General features: G+C 37.0%; 1 protein-coding gene across 4 annotated transcripts in view; it reads left to right on the top strand.

The window, feature by feature from the left end:
• The window catches only part of LOC127415156 (netrin-G2-like), a 102,273-nt gene continuing 80,341 nt past the window's right edge, over nt 1–21,932 (top strand). For 2 of the 4 annotated variants that reach the window (XM_051653761.1, XM_051653762.1), the window contains exons 1-3: nt 1–495; nt 1,288–1,889; nt 13,497–14,140. In XM_051653761.1, the coding sequence (XP_051509721.1) occupies nt 1,653–1,889; nt 13,497–14,140 (881 nt within the window). In that variant the 5' untranslated portion in view covers nt 1–495; nt 1,288–1,652. The remainder of the gene's footprint in view (nt 496–1,287; nt 1,890–13,496; nt 14,141–21,932) is intronic. The other 2 variants (XM_051653759.1, XM_051653760.1) reach the window with 2 other exon arrangements.

Genomic DNA, 21,932 nt, shown 5'->3' on the forward strand with positions numbered 1-21,932 from the left:
TGGCCAAAATTATTTCTTATTCTTCCGGATTTGCAAAAAGGAAACGAAACTTGTGCGCAAAAATAGATTGCTATAAGTCACTGTAAATGGAGCAGGACGGGGATGGAATCAGATAAGGAGTATAGGTAGGAATGGGAGGTGTAGTCGCCTACTCTGATGTCTGTCACTGAGCGTGCAGGACAGAGACATCAATGAAGGCAGGGATAGCATCGAAAACTTTCCATATATTTTTTTCGGGTATTGCATTTTTCGCTTCGGAGAATTCTGGATCTAGGGCATCTATCTAGAATGCTTTCCAAAAAACTACGTGGTAGCCGAGGAAAGCACGAAGGAGAAAGCGCATGCTGTGATCTTTTTCCAGAGAGGAGTAACGTGTGCATGTGTTTCAGTCATCTATCTCAAGTGATATGGCGTGCAGGGAACTGACTGAGAAAGAGTTTATAGAGTAGAAATTCATCTGGGAACAGTGAAGTTGCTGATGTCTCTGGAGCCAGGGTAAGTTTTACTCGAGTGTGTTACGTTTATAGTAGTGCAAATATATTTTTGGTCATCCTACTATCTTATAGCTTTCAGATGATGATCAGTATATCAGAGGGTGAATTATTATTATTTATTTTTTTCGGAATTGGGCAACTTTTACTTATGAAAAATTCCAGTTGTAGTTTATTCTATTACATTTTCAGGATGCTTTTGTTAAAGCGCTTTCAACAAAACTTTGATCAGTTTTTGTCGCATTTCTTCTTGCCTTTTATGCTTGTGTATCCTTTTTAGTCTTGTTTGTGCTTTTTTGAATAATATATATATATATATATATATATATATATATATATATATATATATATATATATATGAAATAAATAAATAAAATTATATACATATATATACCCACTATATATATATATATATATATATATATATATATATATATATATATATATTATTTTTTTTTTTTTTTTTTTTTTTTTTTTTTTTTTTTTGCAGAGTAGGCTACTCTATTCGCGCGAAATTTACGTCATGACAGAATTTGTGTAAATTTGCTTTTTTTGCAGCATTGTCCCGTCCAGATGATATGTGTGTGTGTGTGTGTGTGTGTGTGTGTGTGTGTGTGTGTATATATATATCTATATATATCGTGGGTTAAGTGTTTTGAATTCTCGTTGCAAAGTCAAAGTGTAAAACTTTCCGACCAACTGCGTAAAGGCGCATTTCTCCACGATGCGCATACGGAAAGAGTGGCAAGCTCCTTGTTTGTTTGTTTATTTATATTTTGTGTCCTATTTCCTATAGGCAAAAGGTCAGAAATGAAACAAATTAACCCATCACACATGCATCGTAGACTGGACTCCGGCACCAGGATTGCGCAAAAAACGCTAAATGTACTTTACATCTCTGAACTGAAGTGACATTCACCCCTGGACTTGAAGAAGTCAGTTGCCACGTATAGAATCTGAACTTTGAATTTAAAGATGTCACAACAGATCTGAAATCTGTGCAAACAATCACACATTTTACAAAGTCACCGTTGTCCATTGAAGATCAGACATTACCCTTTTGGAAGAAACTGATACCATAATGGATACTGGAAATATCACAGTTTGAATCATTTCCATGCTGATATTCCTAACAGCTGTGGCACCTTTTGCCTTTCTCTCATGCCCATGGACCCATCCAGTGCCATGCTCTCACAGGCGCTCCTGCTCTTACAGTGCATTATTCTGACTCTTGGCCAGTACGATATTTGTAAGTCACTGGTCAGCACAGATGATGGACCAACATGGGAGTATTACGCTTGCCAACCCAAACCCATGTCCATGAAGGAGTACATGAAGATTCGAGTGGAGCCTCCTGATATCACGTGTGGGAACCCACCAGAGAGATTCTGTACTTTGGTGAGTTAATATCACTTTTTGCTTCACGTGTTCTACCGAAGCAGTTCACTGTGTATTCTCTTGCAAATAATCAGTTTACAGTAATGTTTATTTATGATAGTTCAAGTTTTATTAGTTTTCAGATAGTGACATCGTAACTATAGGATTATAGCAAAAGAAAGTCAGCAAAACAAGTCTTAAAAAATACATGACAACACACAAAGGTTACAAGTATACCTGTAATACAATCTGATTATTGTGATTCATTGGTAATTCAGGATGCAACTTAAAGGGACAGTTCACCAAAAAATAAAAATGTTGTCACCATGTACTCACCCTCATGTTGTTTCAAATGACTTTCTGTCATTTTTAAAAGTTTTATTTTTGGCTGCACTATCCCCTTTATGAAATCCCCATTCAGAATACAATTTGTGTTTATATTTGGAAAGAAAGTATAAAAGAAAGCAAAGAAAAAGATCTAATATTACAGTAAGATCTGAAGCAAAACTATCTAAAAGTCCCCAAGTGACCCTGATATGTCTATACATTATGCATTAATCAGCAACATGTGGCCATTAACAATATGTTTGTTCAGAGAGTCAACAAAGCCTAAGTCGATGTGTAAATTTGCCCACACAGCTGTTTTGCAGTGTAGTTTCCCTCCTTGCACGAAACAGCAGCCACCACAGGATTATCTGTGTAAATCAACTCAGGTTTAGCACAGAGATTGAAGTCGCAAACAGTCTGCGTCTTTTCAGGACACATCTGGTGTCTGATCTACATGATATGCCGGGTACTCTGCAAGAGAGTTGAGTACAAAGAAATAAGGGCAAGTACAGCCTTGATAATATTATACTTTGTATACAGTAAGTGCTTGATAACACTTTATAATAATTTTGTATACTTAACATTAATTTAATGCAATAGTAAACATGACTTACAGCATTTATTAATCATGGTTAATGTTAATTTGTACATATACATTTTAATATTAAAAGTTGTATGCGCTAACTTTAGTGAACATATGCATTATAAACTAACATGAACTAACAATTAACAATAGTACATTCATAAATTAACATGAACTAAAATTTAGAAATGCTGTAAAAATGATTTTCAATTGTTTGTTCATTATACCTAATAAAACATATAGAGCGAAACGTGTTTTTGGGATTAATTTTTTAAGGTAGTGTAACCCTCGTGTCAGGTTTGTGAGGTAGGCAAATACGTTTGTGAGTATAGACAAAGTTAATCTCCATCAAAGACTCAACCAACCCTTGCTTTGGGCTTTTAGCCAAAGGCTTGATTGCACAATAATCGGATAGAGGATTTGTCCAGCTGGACTGACACTACGCATGAGGCCCGGAGACAGAATGGTGCCTCTGACAGGGTGTTAATTCACACATTTAGAGTGTGTGGATAAAAGACAGGATGCCGCCGAGGGGGTGGCGCAAGCATTGCTTATTCTATGGCATCACTCTGTCACCATATACCATTCAAATCTCACAGTGAGAACCAGTGGGAAGGAATTCTGATTTCAGTCACAAATTTTGTTTTTTTGAGGAGATAAAATTGTTCTACAATGTCGTAATGATTCACAAGTCTTTTCATTACTGGTCAGAAGTAGAAGAAACAGTTTGTGGCCCTTAAAATCTAAATAAAAGAAAGAATTAAGTTCTTGCCATACAGTTTTTTGGAGTTTGACTGAAGACTGACGTTCATCATGCTGTCCATTCAGGGACCACTAATAATGGGCTGTAGCAAGATATTCTGGGTCCCCTGACTGTATAATGCCCTGGGCCCTATTCCTATTAAAAATACAGTTTAGTTTAGATTTTGTTGTGGGGCCCCCCTGGACCTGTGGGCCCCTAGAATTGTCACCACCTTTTACCCCACTAGCTATGGCCATGGTGGTCAACCATTATGGGTTTTAATAGTCGATACGGATGCTAATATCTAAGGAGAAGTGTGGCTGATGGCCGATATATATATATTCAATATATATATTATTGCTGTCAATCGATTATTTTTTTTAATCGCGATTAATCGCATACGTTTTCGTAGTTAATCGCAATTAATCACAAATTTGGAAAGTGCTGAAATTTGACTCTAAATATACTTATTTTCCTATTAAAATGCATTTCTTTCCTTCTTAGGAAAGAAAACAAAATATGTTACAATATAATGCTTGATTAATATTTTTCAATTAAAGCCTTCCACAGTATAAAGATACAAATGCACTAAAATAGCACCAATTCAAGTAACATTAAATGTTCCCCAAAGTCCCCCAAAGTGCGAGTTTGACTAATTGAAAGAACTAGTCCCCACATAGGTTGCATATTCATTGCAATGGGCATTAAATCTATTAAACTCTCATCCTCCACATTATTAATCTGCTGGTGGATTGTGGCTATTTTCTTTCCTACATCATGAATCATGTTCATAATTCGCATCAGTGTGTCATTGTCAATCGCCGCTATGAAATCCACATGAAAAGCAATTGCAGACAAAAATGTCTCATTCTGCATTTTGGTGATAGTTAAGACTTGCTGTGCTTCTGTGGTAATTAAAATGCACATTACAAAGGCTGAAAAATAATTGATTCCTATCATAGGTCCCTTCTGGTCTTTTTGTTTTATTTTTATTTTTTTACATCAAATAGCGTTAAGAGGCCATTTCTTAATCATTTTAACACTGACACAGAAGCGCTGTTGTGTGTGTGTCCCTGCGTATATGTGTGTTGAGAAGTGTGCTTCGGTGTAATGACTCTGGGGGGATACATCACAAAGGTTCTGCCCTTCCAACAAATGTTTATGCTGTATTAACGGTAAATGCGTTAATCGCAATTAAGAAAAATTAATGCGTTAATTTGTTAATTAATCGCATGCGTTAACACGTTAATTCTATATAATGCAATTTATACTGTATAATGCAATTTAACGATAGCAAATGAGACGTACACAAAACTGTTCAATTAAAAGCTGTAGTGTGTGATTTTCATGCCCCTAGTGTCACCAAACAAGTTTTCCGATTGCTCCTCCCATTGTCTATTGGTCGAAAAACAGATGGTCCCGCCCAAAAACTTATGGCATTGGTTGAGCTAGTGTTGCTGTGTTAGGCTTGTTGGATGCTAAAACAAACAAAGTAATGTTTTGATAGCGCTGCAAAGCCACAGTGTTTACACTTTTTGGGGAAATCCACCTAATAATGGTTACTTAGCTCTTTATGCATAATAAACTGAGATGGGTGAAAGCATTGTAACATAGAACAAATTAAACACTTTAGTTTTAAATGCTTTTCACACAATATTCACTAACATTATTTGAAAATTATCAGATAATGGGCCAGAAATATGAGCAGATTAATCCGTTTGGTAGATATATCCACCTAACACTAACCAGTAACACCTTAGTGTCAGCTATGTTCAAGCTGAACTTCAAACATTGAAACTTTTGACATAAAAATTCAAAGCACATGTAGCTAAGCATAGCAATATGGACATCAGCAATATCATTTTAATAATTTACTAAAAAGTTTGATTTGAAAACCAACTCCAGCAAGTTTCCTACTTTTAATAGATTGTACCACATGAAATTTTCTCGCCCTCATCACTATTCATACAATACCCCGACACAAGGGTGTATATTTTGTGCATACTGATTATGGAATATTTTTTCATGTCGACCCAAGATGGCTTACCGAGCAGAAGAAACTAGAGATGAGTTTTAGGAGAAGGGTGTAGTCATGTCCTTCCCTGTCAGCACTTTCTTCTCAGATCGATAAAAGCTGACTGTTCATCCACTGATCAGGCCTGCTCTGCATTCAGATGTTGAAAGAGAGAGAGAGAGAGAGAGACAGAGGGAAGAGGGGCAGAGAGGCCAGGCACTTTTAAACTGACAAGACCTTCTGGCATTCACAAGATCAGACTTGCTCCATGTGAGAATAACTCCCTGTGCCCGCAATTACACTGCCTTATCGAGTGTGTTTTCAAGCAGCGGCAGTTTCATGGCTAAAATCTGGTGTTAAAAATTAGCGGTTTCATGCTTGTTTATGGTTACAACTCAAGGAAATTACAATGTTGTAGGGTATGTCCTTGACTGGAAAGGTCTTAGCTGTGACTCTCAAATAATGTATTGCTGTGAATGCTGTTAATTAATGCCTTTACAGCAACCGAGCTGACATGGAAATTTGATAGCATATCATATTATTTAATAACATGAAATCAAATATACAAGATGTCAGGTAGACCTATTTATATTCATTAACATTTGGTCTAATCTGTCCTGACTTGGTACAATAAGAAGGTTTAGATACCTCAGGCATGGAAAGTCCCACACAGAATGCACTTTTTCCATGTTTTCTCTACTGATTATGGGGGGAAAATCTGTGTAGTACATAACATGATGTAATACATACATTATACATACTGCATACTACTACATACATTGTTTTTAACCTTCAAAGACTAACCTTCTGTGAGCTCGAAGGTTGCTAATCGATGTTTTCTGTTGAAGCCATCAGTCGGCGTTATTTCATCTTCATTTCAAGCTGGTTGGCTTGGTTCATGCCTTAGAACCTTTATAGCATTTTATGAAATCCCTATGGAAGAAATGAATGGGAAAAGTACTTCCGGAACCAAGATGGCTGAAAAAGTGGGCGGGCACTGTTGCGCTCTATTTTGTTATGTAACACCCACTTTTCATGATCCAATCAATTTCAGATAGATGAATTCAACTTGCTAAGATGGTTCAGGCTGGTCTAGCTGGTGGACCAGCATAGCCATGCCAAATTGCTGGTCAACCTGCATTGTTCTTTCTGTTGAAGCTGGTTGACCGAGGAAGTCTTACCTGTTGAGCTAGTTAATAAGCCTGGTGGGGATGCAAGAAACCAGCATCCAAAACACAACATATGCTGGTCTTTGCAACGGGGTTTCCCCCTTTATTTGAATTTCACAAGCCATACAAAGCATATATTTGATATAGTGCATTTGGCACTCTGTTAAGCTGGATGGAACTGTGTTTACAATCAGCATTCTTTTTTCTCCACATTGAAAGAGAGTTAATTGATCAGCATAAGCCCTCTAGATTTGGCAACTTCACTTTCTTTGGAGAACCTTTCTGGCTCATTAAAGATTTAGAGGAAATTTCAGTCACTCAGCGCCCACAGGAGATGCCATTGCATTTTTACTCAGTGCCATGCTTTTTTTATATCCCTTTCTTGCATGATGTTAGCTACCGCTGGAAGCTCTGATCGTATGTAGTGCTAGCTAATGAGAGAGAGAGTGAGAGAGAGAGAGACAGAAAGAGAGAGAGAGGGAGGGAGAGAGTTTAAAGGATGAGGAGGAAGGAAAGGTCTCAGCTAAGCAAAAAAGATCCAATGCTGCATACAGTACACATCTAAACATAGACCGAGTTGTGTGTTGTATGTTTGTGTGCATGCCTGTATGAAGTGAGACACAACCTCCATTGTTTATAATTACATGTATTATGTGAATGAAACCACTCTCTTCTGTCGTGGTGCCATATGAGGAATAATCCTATATGCTTATTTTAGAAACACACTAACAGCCAGGACTAAATATAGCAGACAGAGGAACTGCACATTCTTGCAATGCACCGTGAGAAGAAGAAGAAAAAAAACATTTGGTCCAGATTTTTTTTCTCGTATGGTTTGGTGATGAATTTGTCTGTCATGGAAAATTCTGTACCTGGTTAGTTTTTGTCCTTTCTCATGAATTTTCCATGAATCCAAAGCGCATCCTCTCCCATCCTGTACTCCCAAATGGGGCTGAGTTTGTTCCTGTGTGTCCACACAATAATCCCCATCTGCTGATTTTCATGCCACCTCAGGTCTTGGGGATTCTTCAAATCATCATGTCTTCATGTAGTAATTTACATCCCTCAAAATGCATTGCATTTAATTGATTCATAAATATAATTTTCTTAAATAAAACCTCACTGATGATACCTAAACTAGTATCAAAACCACATACTGTATGTCTAGATTAAGAAAATCCCTATTATATGAGTTAACGGAGCTAGTTGTCTCAGTTTGAGTCCAGTGAATATTTATCAGGGTAGGTTTATTTATATGATTCTTGGTTACAAAAACAAACAGCTATTGAACATTTGCAACGTTTTTGTATGATAAATTGCAGTGTTCCTCATTTGTTTGTCGCTTTGGATAAAAGCGTCTTCTAAATGACTAAATGTAAATGTTATTGTCCAGGAAACAAGATACAGTTCATAGAACACACATTGACCTTTTGTGACAACATGCCCCAGTATTGGCTCATGTTATTACAATATATGGGCTAAGCTGTCACAATGGAACCTGGCACACAGACTATTTTCAAATCCATGAAAATACTAAAGAAACAACAGCACAAACTTTACTGATTGACTAAACTGCCTTCAAATGGTTTGATAATGTATTTGCTTATTAAATCTTATTCTGGCACTCTCTGGGATAGTTGAAGCGCTTGTGCAAGTCACTTTCTGGCTGGTATAATTAGGCGACTGTATCCCTCTAAAGCTGTTCAGCGCCAGCTGTTATACTATGACTGCATTTCCGGAGGGACCTGCCTTCATTGTAATTAACTCACGCAGCAGGAAAAATGAGGGCCACCTCTCTAGGTAAAGGACTAACGGTACAGTCGCCACGGCGCTGTGCCTACTCTTAAAAGCTTGTTAGCCATGGTCAGAACATTTCATATTGCCACAAATGACTGCTCTGATGAAACATGAGTTTTTCTTCTATTTTTGTTAACAAAATCTCCTGATTCAGCATGATTATTTTAAGAACACACAACCATCTTTCTTTTCATAACTCGGTCAGCCTCTGAACACATTCCCGTAATGCAATGTGGGCTCTCCTTGGCAATATTCTGTATTATTCCATATATTAAACATGCAATATAACTGGACTCACACAGTCAGGTGGGGAATTCCCATTGAAAGGTGTGGGAAGCTAATAAGATGGACATGCCCAGCTAATCTCATTAGGCAACTGTTATCAGAGGATCGGTGACAACTGCACTCTCTGAATTAGCAGCATTCAGGTATAAATAGCTCGCTTTGGGTGTAATCGCTAAACTGATACATGTGACAGGTAAAGCCAGTACATATAAAGGGATAGTTTGCCCCAAAAAAAATAAATAAATAAAATCATAATTTACTCACACCCATGGTGTTCCAAACCCGTATTACTTCCTTTCTTATGCGGAAGACAAAAGGAGATTTTAATGAATACTGTAGACAGTCTTCTCTAAACTAATTTTAAAGCTTAAAAATTATGCACAAGCCACACATTGGAATAATTTTATGATAGTTCTGGGTGCTTTTTTAAAGGAATATTCTGGGTTCAATACAAGTTAAGCTCAATCAACAGCATTTTTGACTTACCTTTTCTTTTTTTTTCTCCCAATTTGGAATGCCCAATTCCCAATGTGCTTTTAAGTCCTCGTGGTCACGTAGTGATTCGCCTCAGTCCGGGTGGCGGAGGACGAATCCCAGTTGCCTCCGTGTCTGAGACCTTCAACCCGTGCATCTTATCACGTGGCTTGTTGAGCGCGTTGACACGGAGACATAGCGCGTGTGGAGGCTTCACGCCATCCACCTGACTTGCCTTTTCTTTAAAAATAAAAAAATAAATCTGGGATACAGAGAGGCACTTACAATGGAAGTGAATGGTGGCCCATCTGTAAACATTACAATACTCACTGTTTCTAAAGTATAGCTACAAGACTTAAACAATAAGCATGTTAACATGATTTTAGTACAATAAAATCACTAACTAACCTTTTCTGTGTAAAGTTATAGCCAATTGTACAACTTTGTTGCATGACGATGTAATGTCAACAAACCCTAAAACAAAACAAAACAAAAACAAAAAATTATTTAAACAACTTTACAGCTCAAATAATACATGAGTTTTAACATAAGAATTAATGTAAGTGCTTTTATAAAATTATAAGCTTCACATTTCTGCCTTTAAACCCTCCAAAAATTGGCCCCATTCACTTCCATTGTAAGTGCCACTGTAACCTCGATTTTTGCTTCTTTTTAAAGAAAATTCTTTTATCAAAATACATTTTTGTGGTAATCAACATTATGCCACAGTTGCTGTTGACTGAGCTTAACTTATATTGAATGCGGAATATTCCTTAAAGCTTTAAAGTGAAGCACTATCCACTGCCATTGTATTGAGAAGATGGTCAGAGATATTCATTTAAACATCCTTTGTGTTCCACACAAAAAAGAATGTCAAATGGCTTTGGAATAACATGACATACTCACTTTGGGTGAGTAAATGATGACAGTATTTTTGTTAAAAAAAAATAAAAATAAAAAAAATCTATTGACTGCTAGTCATGACAACGAGCCCCACCAGTGCAAAAATTGACATCTTTAAAACATATAAAACCACTGTAAATGTGATGAGTGGATTTTTTAGAGAAAGCACTAAAAATAAGCACTTCATAGTTCAGACAAATAACATGTCTGAAAACTTTTTTCCCAACATACAGATGTTAGGTTAAAATGTACATGAAAGTACAAAGGAAAGTTTGTATTTTAATGCTGTGACAAGTCAGCATTTCTTCAAAGTTTTTAAAACGCAAATAAACTATTGTCTTAGTAAATATGAGGATGTGGAAACAACAAGTATAATAATAATAATATATGATATATGTATATATAGCTATACAAGATCATAAAATATTGTTTAAAATAGTTAGATGAAGAAAGTGTCACACAGCAGGACACTGATGACAATGCTTAAAATGTAATGTCAATTATCCACATAACTATGTGTAAATGTTTATTTAAAAAAATAAATAAATGGAAAAAATGTGTTCAGAATATATACATATATAAATATAAACAAATATAAATATATGAAAAATAGTTACATATTAAAGTGTAGATCTTTGCAGATATTTTGCAGATTAATTGATCATATTTTCACTCTATGCAATTTTGTTGCGTCTTTATATCTGCAGTGTTTTAATTCCTTCCCCAGATTATTCTTGAGAAAAAGTGAAAAGCCCTATGCTTTGATAAGTGCTGTTTCTGCTGTCATATAAACAAAGTAAGCCTTAAAGCCTCAAATAGCCACAAAGTAATATTTTCATTTCTGCATTTTTATCAAATGTGAGCATTATTCAGCAAGTCGCACTTTGGCTTCCAGTTAAGCTTTGCGGTATGAATAAATTATGCAAATGTCCTTCTCATAGCTTTACTGTTTGCAGATTTGATATATGTTGCTGTTATTGTATTTGTTGTAACTTGCAGTTATCTGTAATTTTGTGATTATTCAGAGCTCATCTTATACATAATATGTTGTTTTTTGTTGTCACCATTATTGTGATTTGTATGTCAAATAATGAAGTTCATGCGAGACCATTCAGAATCCGCACCATTGTGCAAGTGATTTCAAAATAAAAGTAATTACATGATGTCTAAATGTAAGTCATTGCACTGTTATGACATGAGTAAGTTTAATGAATTCTCTCTCTGTTACGGGTCCGCACGGCCATGTTGAAGCCCAGAGCGGCTGCCTATATCGTCTGTAGAATGGGTCGGTACTTGCATATACCAAGAAAATGCCTGGTGCTCCTGATGGCCAGTCCACCCCTGTAGCAGGTAGTCGACAGGATTGAAACAGAGGAGTGTTAGACTAAGGTGCTCCCTGGTTATGGATTAAAGCACTAAGGTGCTCCAGATGGTTGACACAGGTAGCCTGAATGATTTGTTAATGGAAGCTAATGGTCCATGAAGACACTTGGCCCGGGTAACGCTAAGAGTGCTGGCTTTAAAACAATAATTATTCCTGGACATTGAACTGTCAGTTTGAAAGGTTTCAGTGTGTGTGTGCTGGGTAGCGGCGCTGAGACTTTTAACTCCTCAAATGCTTGTAGTCTGCGATGGCTGTTGCTTACTTACAAGGAAATTAAAGGTTCAAGGGTGACCAGATGGCAAACTGCAGGCTAATCTGTACACCTGGTGTGTCACTGGGGCAAAGGTTCAAACCCTGATATTATTGACAATAACAGTAGTGATGAAAACTTTGCAAAGGGAACATTTAAACACAGAGAAGTTACTATAAAAGGCATTCATTTCATTTACTTTTACCTTTTGATCTTAAGGCTTATGCTTAAGTGCTTAAAATTGGTTTTGTTTACAAATATAAATTGTGCCTGCATACGAATTTCTTTACACAATTAAAAACTCAAACTATTTATTAATTTTTTAAATGGATGAGTCGATAGTGTACGTATGTAGAGTATATCTGTGATAAAGTGGGAGCTGAGGCCTAGCATTTAGTGCACATGCTCCAGACACTTTGATCTGTAGTGGTCATTTGAGAGATGCAGGTTTTAATTCTCTATAAATAAAAAGTGGCAAAAAGCCCCAAAATAAACAAGAATACCTGATGCTTACAGTTGTTCATAAATGAAAAGACGTAATCCTATAGAACAGTGGTTTTTAACTGGTATTGCTGATTCAACACAGTACCAAAATTACTTAACGTTTAAATGCAATCTTGTCTCATATATTCATGTTACTATACCTTCTTTTTTTCAAAAGAATATTTTCATGGCTTGCTGGACGTATCACAGCACTTTCCTGGTGAGATGGACATTAAAGGCGCTGAAACAACAACTTTTATTGTTCATAAACACTTACTTTATACCCTGTTCCACACACACTGCTATCTAATGACATCAAAACACTTTTACTGAAGCGCATTACATTAACGTTTGCATTACATAACTACCTACATTTACAAGCTTGTTTATATGCAATATATTTGCATGGTACAGTAGCTCAACTGATAGAGCATTGCACTTGCAATGCAAATGACTGTGGTATGAGTCCTGAAGAGCACACAAGTTATCATGTGAGTCAGAAGTGTAATAGAAACACCACAAAATGACATGGTTGCTTCAGCAATTGTGTTTTTCAAGTCACATTTGCTTTTTATGACACTATCGGTTAGGTTTAGGTTTAAGATTTAGGGTGGGGAGGTACGTTTTGTTGATTTAAAACTCAAAAGATCTGCTATACAGGTAGCATTAAACTCGCTTTTAGCGCCACACAGTGGACATATATCCTCGGAACTGTCATGTTACGTGTACGTGTTACGTGAAATGTCCTTCAAATCAAAAAATGGAATGTATTAAATGGTTTATTATTGGTTTCCTGAATTCCCTTTAATCCCAATGGTTTTACTTTAATTCACTGCACATATTTATATAGATATGTATATTTTTGGCAGGCACTTTTATCCACACATTTTAAGTACACATTTTATCAGTGTGTATATTGCCTGGGAATCAAACCCATAGCCTTGCAGATGCTAGCACTATGCTATGATATGCTTTGATAATAGTAGAGCAACAAGAACCCTGTTTTCTGTAATTTTGTAATGTACTGTAATTTACATTTAGCATTGTTGTTTTCTTTGCTGTCCGTAATTGTATCAGAACAGACCTGTCACCCATTTTGGGTCGCAAACCACTAGTTGAAAACCACTGATTCAGAATAAGCTTTCCTTCCATAATAACACTATACAACTTTTTGTTTTACCAGTCATTTATTTCTTTTTTGTCCTCTATTTCGGTAGGAAAACCCATACCTGTGTAGTGACGAATGTGATGCCTCCACCAAAGAACTTGCCCATCCTCCAGAGCTCATGCAAGATCGGGAACGAACCGGACTCATCACGTACTGGCAGACTGTCACATGGAGTCGGTTTCCTGAGCCTCTTCTGGCCAACATATCCTTATCCTGGAACAAAAGCCTTGAGTTAACCGATGACATTCAGATAACCTTTGAGTATGGGCGGCCCACAATAATAGTGCTGGACAAGTCCCTGAATTACGGTCGAACCTGGCAGCCTTACCAGTACTACGCAGACGACTGCATGGACGCCTTCGGGATGTTGCCAAAAAGGGTGCAGGACTTGTCGGCTACTAACGTGACCAGGGTCATATGTACCGAGCAATACTCTCGTTGGGTCGGTTCCAAGAATGAGAAGAATGTGCGGTTCGAGGTGCGGGACCGCTTTGCCATATTTGCTGGGACAAAATTACAAAACATGGACAATTTGTACACACGCATGGAGAGTATGAAAGGCCTCCGAGACTTTTTCACCTTCACGAACCTACGGCTCCGGCTGCTGAGACCAGCGCTCGGAGGAACATACGTACAACGAGACAACCTTCTCAAGTACTTTTACGCCATCTCCAATATCGAAATACCAGCAAGGTAATGTTGCACAACACTGTGTTTTTGCTACTCATGAATATTTGTTGCTTTTTGTGAATTGTTTAATCACTGTTTTTTGGCTTTATTGCAATTTTATTGAGAGTGAAAGTAGAGATATTACAGGAACTGATGGGAAAAAAGGGGGGAATGGTATCAGGACACAACACAGGTCAGATTCATCCCCACCTCTCCCACATGAGCACCATGGCTCAATATGCCCCCCACTCATGAGAATTCATTAGCATGCTCATCTCTGATATGTCAAAACTGGTAACATGTAAACAATCAAATTACAATTAAATACAATTTAAATACACTTAGAAATGACACAAATATTGAAACATTTACAGGAATATTATTATAATTGAGAATTTTGTAATAATTCACACACTGTCATGCCGTTCCAAACCCATATTACTTTCTTTCTTCTTCAGAACACATAAGGAGATGTTTTAATGAATATTGCGGTCCATCTTGATGGTAGTTGATGGTGACACACTTTAAAGCTTAAAAAGGGACTCAAAAATAACACAAAGGTGTCAATTTGACATTTGCGTCACATTCCATGTCTTCTGAATGAGTGTGCACAGGAGAACATGTGTTGTTTTTAACGCCAACAATGCAAGTTCTCCTGTGAACAAGCTTTTCTAAATAAACATCAAGATTTTCACTGAAAAAGGACTTACATTTTGGAATGTTTCTCATCAAAACCTATTTGGAATATGATGTAATGAAGCACATTATATACATTTTGGGTCCTTTTTTAAGCTTTAAGGTGAGGCACTAACCATTGCCATTGTATTAAAAAGACTGACCATGATATTCATTAAAACATCTCCCTTTGTGTTCTGCAGAAGAAAGTCATACAGGTTTGGAACGACATGAGGATGAGTAAATTATGACAGATTTTTTTATTTTTGGGTGAACTATTCCTATTTCACCATTTCACTGTTGTCAACAGCATATTATTGGCATAAATATATATGAATATATTGTTATGTCTCATAATATATTATGAATTTCCTTCTTATTCCTGCCAGAATACATTTGCAGTGTCCCAGCTCCAAATTTGCATTGACATCTTTGTATTATTTCAAAAGTTTTTCTTAACTTAACACATACAGCTATGATAAAAATGTCCACCAGTGAAGGGGGATCAATGCATGGCACAAACCTCCGGTAATGCAAACCCTCAATCAATACTTATTCTGGTATGTCGGAGAGGAAATTGTTTTAACGGCGACAGGGAATGGGATGGGTTAAGTAGACAAATGGACATGCAGAGAGAGGCCTATCTGAGTGCTGACTGATGTTCCACTGTTTCATAATGAGAGGACTGGTGAGAGTGGAAATGTTAAGCTAATACCCAACGGAAAATTGTTCTGGGATATTTTATTCATTCCACAACAGTGGGAAGCGTTTCAGCAGCATTTGAATATTAAAAATGGCATGGCCTCCCTAATGGCCTGCCCTGTGAATACTGCTCTAAATAGAGTCCATGGGGTTGGTGGGCTTTGGGCGCGGTAATCAGATCAGACTGCGACAGCAGTCCAGTGATGTTTCCTCCATCACGAACCATTTCCCTCATCATCAAGCATGCACTAATAATCAGTGATGATTACATTAAATAGCATATAATAACAAGGGCCAAGAATCTTTAATTGAGGAAGATGAAGTGTTATTTGTTAAAAGAAATTAAGGTACGCTGTTGATTTCCTTATTTACTTCTGTGTTGTGTTTTGTGTGTCAGGAATGTGTTACGTGTGCTCTGATAATGTTTGTGTTCATTACAAAAAATAATTTTCTTAATCAGTGGTTTTGTCTTGTTTTTTCAATAAAAATAAGTATCCTTAAAGGGACAGTTTACCTAAAAATTAAAATTATGTTATCATTTATGTTGTTCCAAACCCATATGACTTCTTTCTTTTAATGAAGACATAAAGAGGCAGAATGATAGACTCAGTTACCATTCACTTTCATTGTATGGAAAAAAAGTATAATGTAAATGAATGGTGGCTAAGGCTGTCATTCTGCCTAACACCTCCTTTTGTGTTCTACAGAAGAAAGTAAGTTATAAAGGTTTGGAACAACATGAGGGGAAGTATTTATTTATTAGTGTCATTTTTGGGGAACTATCCCTTTAAAACAAGATAAATTTACTTTTGAAGCAAAATTGCCTAAGATATTAAGACTTGTTTTCAGAGAAAATATCCTGAATTGAGTGTATTTTTCTTAAAACATTGGCAAATAGTTTTTTTTTTTCTTGCTTTAAAGGGAAAGCTCACCCCAAAATAAACATACTCTCATTATTTACTCACCTTCATGCCATCCCAGATGTGTATGATTTTCTTTCTTCTGCTGAACACAAACAAAGATTTTTAGAAAAATATCTCAGCTCTGTAGGTCCATACAATGCAAGTGAATGGTGACCAGACCTTTCAAGCTCTGAAAAATAACATAAAAGCGGCATAAAATTAATCCATTTGACTCCAGTGGTTAAATATATGTCTTCAGAAGACATTTATCAAACCACTGGAGTCGTATTGATTACGTTTATGCTGCCTTTATGTGATTTTTTGAGCTTCAAAGCCACCATTCACTTGCACTGTGTGGACCAACAGAGCTGAGATATTATTCTAAAAATATTTGTTTGTGTTCAACAGAAAAAAAAAAAGTCCTACACATCTGGGATGGCATGAAAGTGAGTAAATTATGAGAGAATTTTTAGTTTTGGGCAAACTATCCCTTTAAGCATAAATCTAACATCATTTCATAGGTTTATGCCTAAAACTAGAAGTTTTTTCATATCTCACACAAGTTTGTTTGTAAAGTAAATGTATCTTGTTTAAATGATGTTTTAAACATTTTACTGGAAAAAACAAGACAAAAATACTGATTATGAAAATTATTTTTTGCAGTGTTTTTATCCAAAGTGCCAGCAATACATTAATAACTGATCCTCCTGCAGAATGCTTCCAAAATAGCCTGACTGAACAATGAAACCAAATTCCAAATTTTTTTTCTCTGCTGCTTTGATGACATTTGTGAAAAATCTTCTTGATCAGCCCCTTTCCTGCTAAAAGTAATGTTTAGGAAGCATCGTGCTGTACAGCACGCCACGTGCTCCTGAACATAATGAGACAGTATCATTCTCTCTCTGAAGCACATCTTGTGAGATCCATTTACTGAATTTGGAAACTGTAGAAAAGCAGGGGGAGGGGGTCTCTTGTTCCATCAGACAAATTTCCCAAAGACATTGCTTGAACGTTAATTAATTTGGTAGGGGAGGAGATAAATAAATAAAGTAAATTCCCAGGGATCATGTTAATTTATGCAAAGACTTGAGTTGATCAGATGCTTCTCCTGTTCTCGTACCCAGCCTTCCCCCTTTCTGTGTTGAATCTTTTCTCCTGTATGTATCCTCACATGAAGCCCTTCTGAAAATCCTATGTACTGGGATAAGCCTTCAAACTGCATGTCAAAGTGAGGGATAGCTGCTGAGTTTCAGGAGGATAATTCTCAGCAATTAAAGGAATATTTCCCCCCAAATTCTGTCATTATTTACTCACGCTCATGTTGTTCCATGTTGTGTACTGCTATTTTTTTCTGTTGAACACAAAAAAAAAAAAATTACACTGCCATAAAATGATAGTTCATTGTGACCAGGGGCTGTCAAGCACCAATAAGGACAAAAACACAATATAAGCACCATAAAATTAGATAATAAGACTTCTATGTGGGAACATTTTGCCACTGTACACATTGTAAGTCTTCTGAAGACGTACGATAGCTTTGTGTGAGAAACAGACAAAAAATTACAGTTATTCACTGATAATCTCCACCTCGGGCAAAGCTCACATCTTGCCCTCACCTGTGTCTAGATTTAAAAATGGCACATCAACATCATAGATGCAAAAATGACATTGGTTTTTGAGTGTGAAGTAACTGAACAAAGGACATGGTTTTTTGATTCTGGACGTGAATGTGGTCTTGACGCGAGCTTTGGAAGAGGACAAGATTATCAATGAATAATGAACTAAATTTCGGCCTGTTCCTCACACAAACTTATAGTATGTTTCAGATTCAGAAGACATGAGTCATATGGACTGTTTTTATGATGCTTTTTATGGATATGATACTTTTTTTTGTCCATTTTGGAGCCATTGTATGGCAAGACTTCAGGATGTAATGGGCAGGTATTCTGTGCATAAAGTTAATTTGCATACTATGTACAGTATACAGTACATGCTATATATGGCAGAAATAGTACAAGTAGTGTGGTAGTATGCTATTCTAAACATAGACATTGCTATAGGAATGGAACCTTAGCTCCATCACTTCAGAGTGTAATGGGCAAAGAGTTCATACATACAGAAAATGTGCATACTATGCACAGTATACACACTACATACTGCAGACATATTATGAGTGGTATGGTGGTATGCTATTCTGAACAAAGCCATATAAATGGAACCATTGCACACTTCAGGGTGTAATAGTCATTTGCATACTATGCACAGTATACATATTATATAGTGCAGAAATATTACAGGTAGTATATGCTATTCCAGACATAGCCATGGAAATAGAACCTTAGATCAAATCTTTCAGTTTGTAATAGGCTGGTATTTCATGCATACAGAAAATGTGCATACTATGCTCAGTATACATACTATTACATACTGCAGAAATAGTATGAGTAGTATGGTAGTATGCTGTTCCGATCAAAGCTATTGAAATGGAACCATAGCACTAACACTTCAGGGTGTAATAGCTGTGTATTCCATGCATACAGAAAATATGCATACTATGCACAGTATACAGTACATGTCATATGCAGCAGAAATAGTAAGTAGTACGCTATTTCAAACATAGACATAGAACTGGAACCATAGCGCCATCACTTCAGAGTGTAATGGGCAGGTAGTTCATTGATACAGAAAATGTGCATACTATGCACAGTATACATACTGCATACTGCAGAAATATTATGAGTGGTATGGAAATGTAAGCGCAGCGTAGTTCTAGCGGGAAGACTCACAACTGTACATCATCGCACCATTAGCTAGGTTACTCCTAGCCAATCATGCGTCAGCCATCGCTTTATAAGCCTGCTCACAATCTATCACATTGCTGTTTCAGTGTGCCAACACGGCAGCCTTCACCACCCCACTGGCACCCGTTGAGTCCTGTCCTGCACGGGGGTAGGCTCCTCACCCCCTGCCTCCTATCTCCGGCAGGATATGACGGTTCCGAGTACAACTTCTTCAGACCACCAGACGGAGCTTACGCCAAAGGGAGACATTACATTTCTGTTTTTTTATATTCATCAAATAAATGTCATCTTAAATTTTACTCAAGTCTGCGAGTCTTCCTGATAGAAGTATGCTATTCCGAACATAGCCATAGAAATGGAACCATAGCACTAACATTTCAGGGTGTAATAGGTAGGTATTCCATGCAGAAAGAAAATTGGAATACTATGCACAGTATACAGTACATGCCATAAACTGCAGAAATAGTAAGTAGTGTGCTATTCCAAACAGACAAATAAATGGAACCTTAGCACCAACACTTAAGATTGTAATATGCACTGATCACCTGTATAAGTTGATATTTAGTAGTGAGGGCCCTGTGGCAGGGTAGTAAACAGCAGTCAGTTTTGGACTCACCATTATAGAAAGACAGATCCACTAGTTGTGTCTGAGATCCAGGCAGAACCATTTATTCACTCTGACCCTCGTTCACCTCCTCTATCGGTCCCATTAGGAAAATGTCAGTCTATCAGGATGTTTTCCCCCAGATGAAGGGAAATCTCTGGACATCAAGTAGAAGATAGAGAGAAGTGATGACGTCGCTTGATTCTTTTGGATTAAATTGCCATGCAATTTTCTGTGCTCTTTGAGAGGCAATGAGACCTCAATACAAGATACAAGAAAGGCAGGTCTTGTCAAAAGAGAACTTAGACAATTCGGAACAAGAAAATTAGCTACAGATCAGATAATACTGGTTATTTGTTGTCAGGCCCTTTCAGTTGTTTCATTGTGCGGTCAAAATATGCCATTAGAAATGTTAAATTACCCTCTAACCCTGCTAAAAAGATCAGTTTAAAACCAGCATCCAGAACCGCATCCAGATCTTTCTTGTACATTGGACATTTACGTGACATGATTTTTTTCAATGAATGATTGTCTGCAGGCTGTTCAAACTAAGGTACACATGCGTCATGGTCTTCAACATTAACCCCTTTGGTTCTTTGGGGAAAAACACCTGTGTGAAAACTCAATAGCCGACACTAAGCTCTCTACACTAGCAAAAGTGGATTCGCTGAACACTTTCCATGGTAAAAGGACTGACTGGTGTGAATGAGAGCACTGCTCTACTGTACACAACTGAGATCAGTTTGAAATTAAATACAGCGAATTGGATTTCTAAAAGTACAAGTGGAACCGCCTGACTGAAATTCTCATTGGTCAGTGGATGACTACGTCAAAGTGTAATGCAGCAAAAGTTGACATGTTCTCACTTTTGGTTGCACAATGAAGCATCACATTTCCTAATCCATGCATTTTACCTCCTTCTAATTCTGACACATCATCCCCATTGAAATCAATGGAATCGCAGCATTCTCTGACGCCATGTAAACTCTAGTGCTAGAGACTGCAGTGAATCTGTGCCTTCTTTGAAAATCATTCATCTGGTTGTATAGAACAGGGCCTTATGAACCTCTGGACCTACAAGTATTCACGGTGGTCAGAACCCATCAATCGCATGGAAAGTCACTGCTCATGTTATCGGCATAGTTTTTTTTGATACAGTACTTTGTTCTGCTGGGATCCGTCAATATTCAGACGTGTTGACAGTTACTTGTCGTCTGCAGTGCACTGTGCCGTGAATGACCTGACAGACCGTCGTATGCTGTGTTCCCTGCTGAAAACACCAGCATATGTTGTGTTTGGGATGCTGGACCTTCTAAACCAGATGTACTCCAAAACTTTACCTTTAATACATTTAATGAATGGCCATAGAATAAATATAAAAGATCATATGGTATACATAAATAATTTTTACACTACTATACTTCACACATTTCAGTCCTCCTGTTGTGCCCAGGTGTACTGCCCTGAAGAAAATTGTTTTTTTTAAGTGGTTGCTAGGTTGTTGCAAGGCAGTTGCTATGGTGTTGTTTATTAGCCAAAAGAGTCTACCACCAAGTTTCTATAATATTCAGGTCCCTAAATATGGCATGGTTCCCTCTGTCAAGGAAATATTATGTCTGTTTTATCATCTGCCAGGAGAAAAACGTAAGTAGGACCACTTGATAGATATTTATATATTTTTTGGACCTTCAAAGTTCTGGCCACCGTTCACTTGCATTGTATGGGCCTACAGAGATGAGATTTTCTAAAAAAATCTTCTTTTGTGTTCAGGAGAAGAGTGAAAGTCATATACATCTGAGATAGCATGAGGGTGAGTAAATTATGGGTGAGAATTTTCCTTTTTGGGTGAATTATCCCTTTAAGGCATAATTTATTTCCATAGCACAAATATAGTATAATAGAGGTTTGTTCTAATCCCTAACCTTATGTATGAGCTAAGTAATAGTGATGCTTGTCTTAGCAAACACCACTTATAAAATAGTTTTATTGCAGTTGGTAGATTCAGTTACGGTTGCTAAAATATTTTGTTTTCAAAGTTTTGAAACATACGCAAATTGCAAAAGCAATCTATTTCTGTCTTCCAGTTCTATATAGAGATCACTGGTATATTTGACCACCATTTCCACCACAAT

The sequence above is a fragment of the Myxocyprinus asiaticus genome, chromosome 24, assembly GCF_019703515.2.
Source record: "Myxocyprinus asiaticus isolate MX2 ecotype Aquarium Trade chromosome 24, UBuf_Myxa_2, whole genome shotgun sequence".
NCBI classification, from domain to species: Eukaryota; Metazoa; Chordata; class Actinopteri; order Cypriniformes; family Catostomidae; genus Myxocyprinus; species Myxocyprinus asiaticus.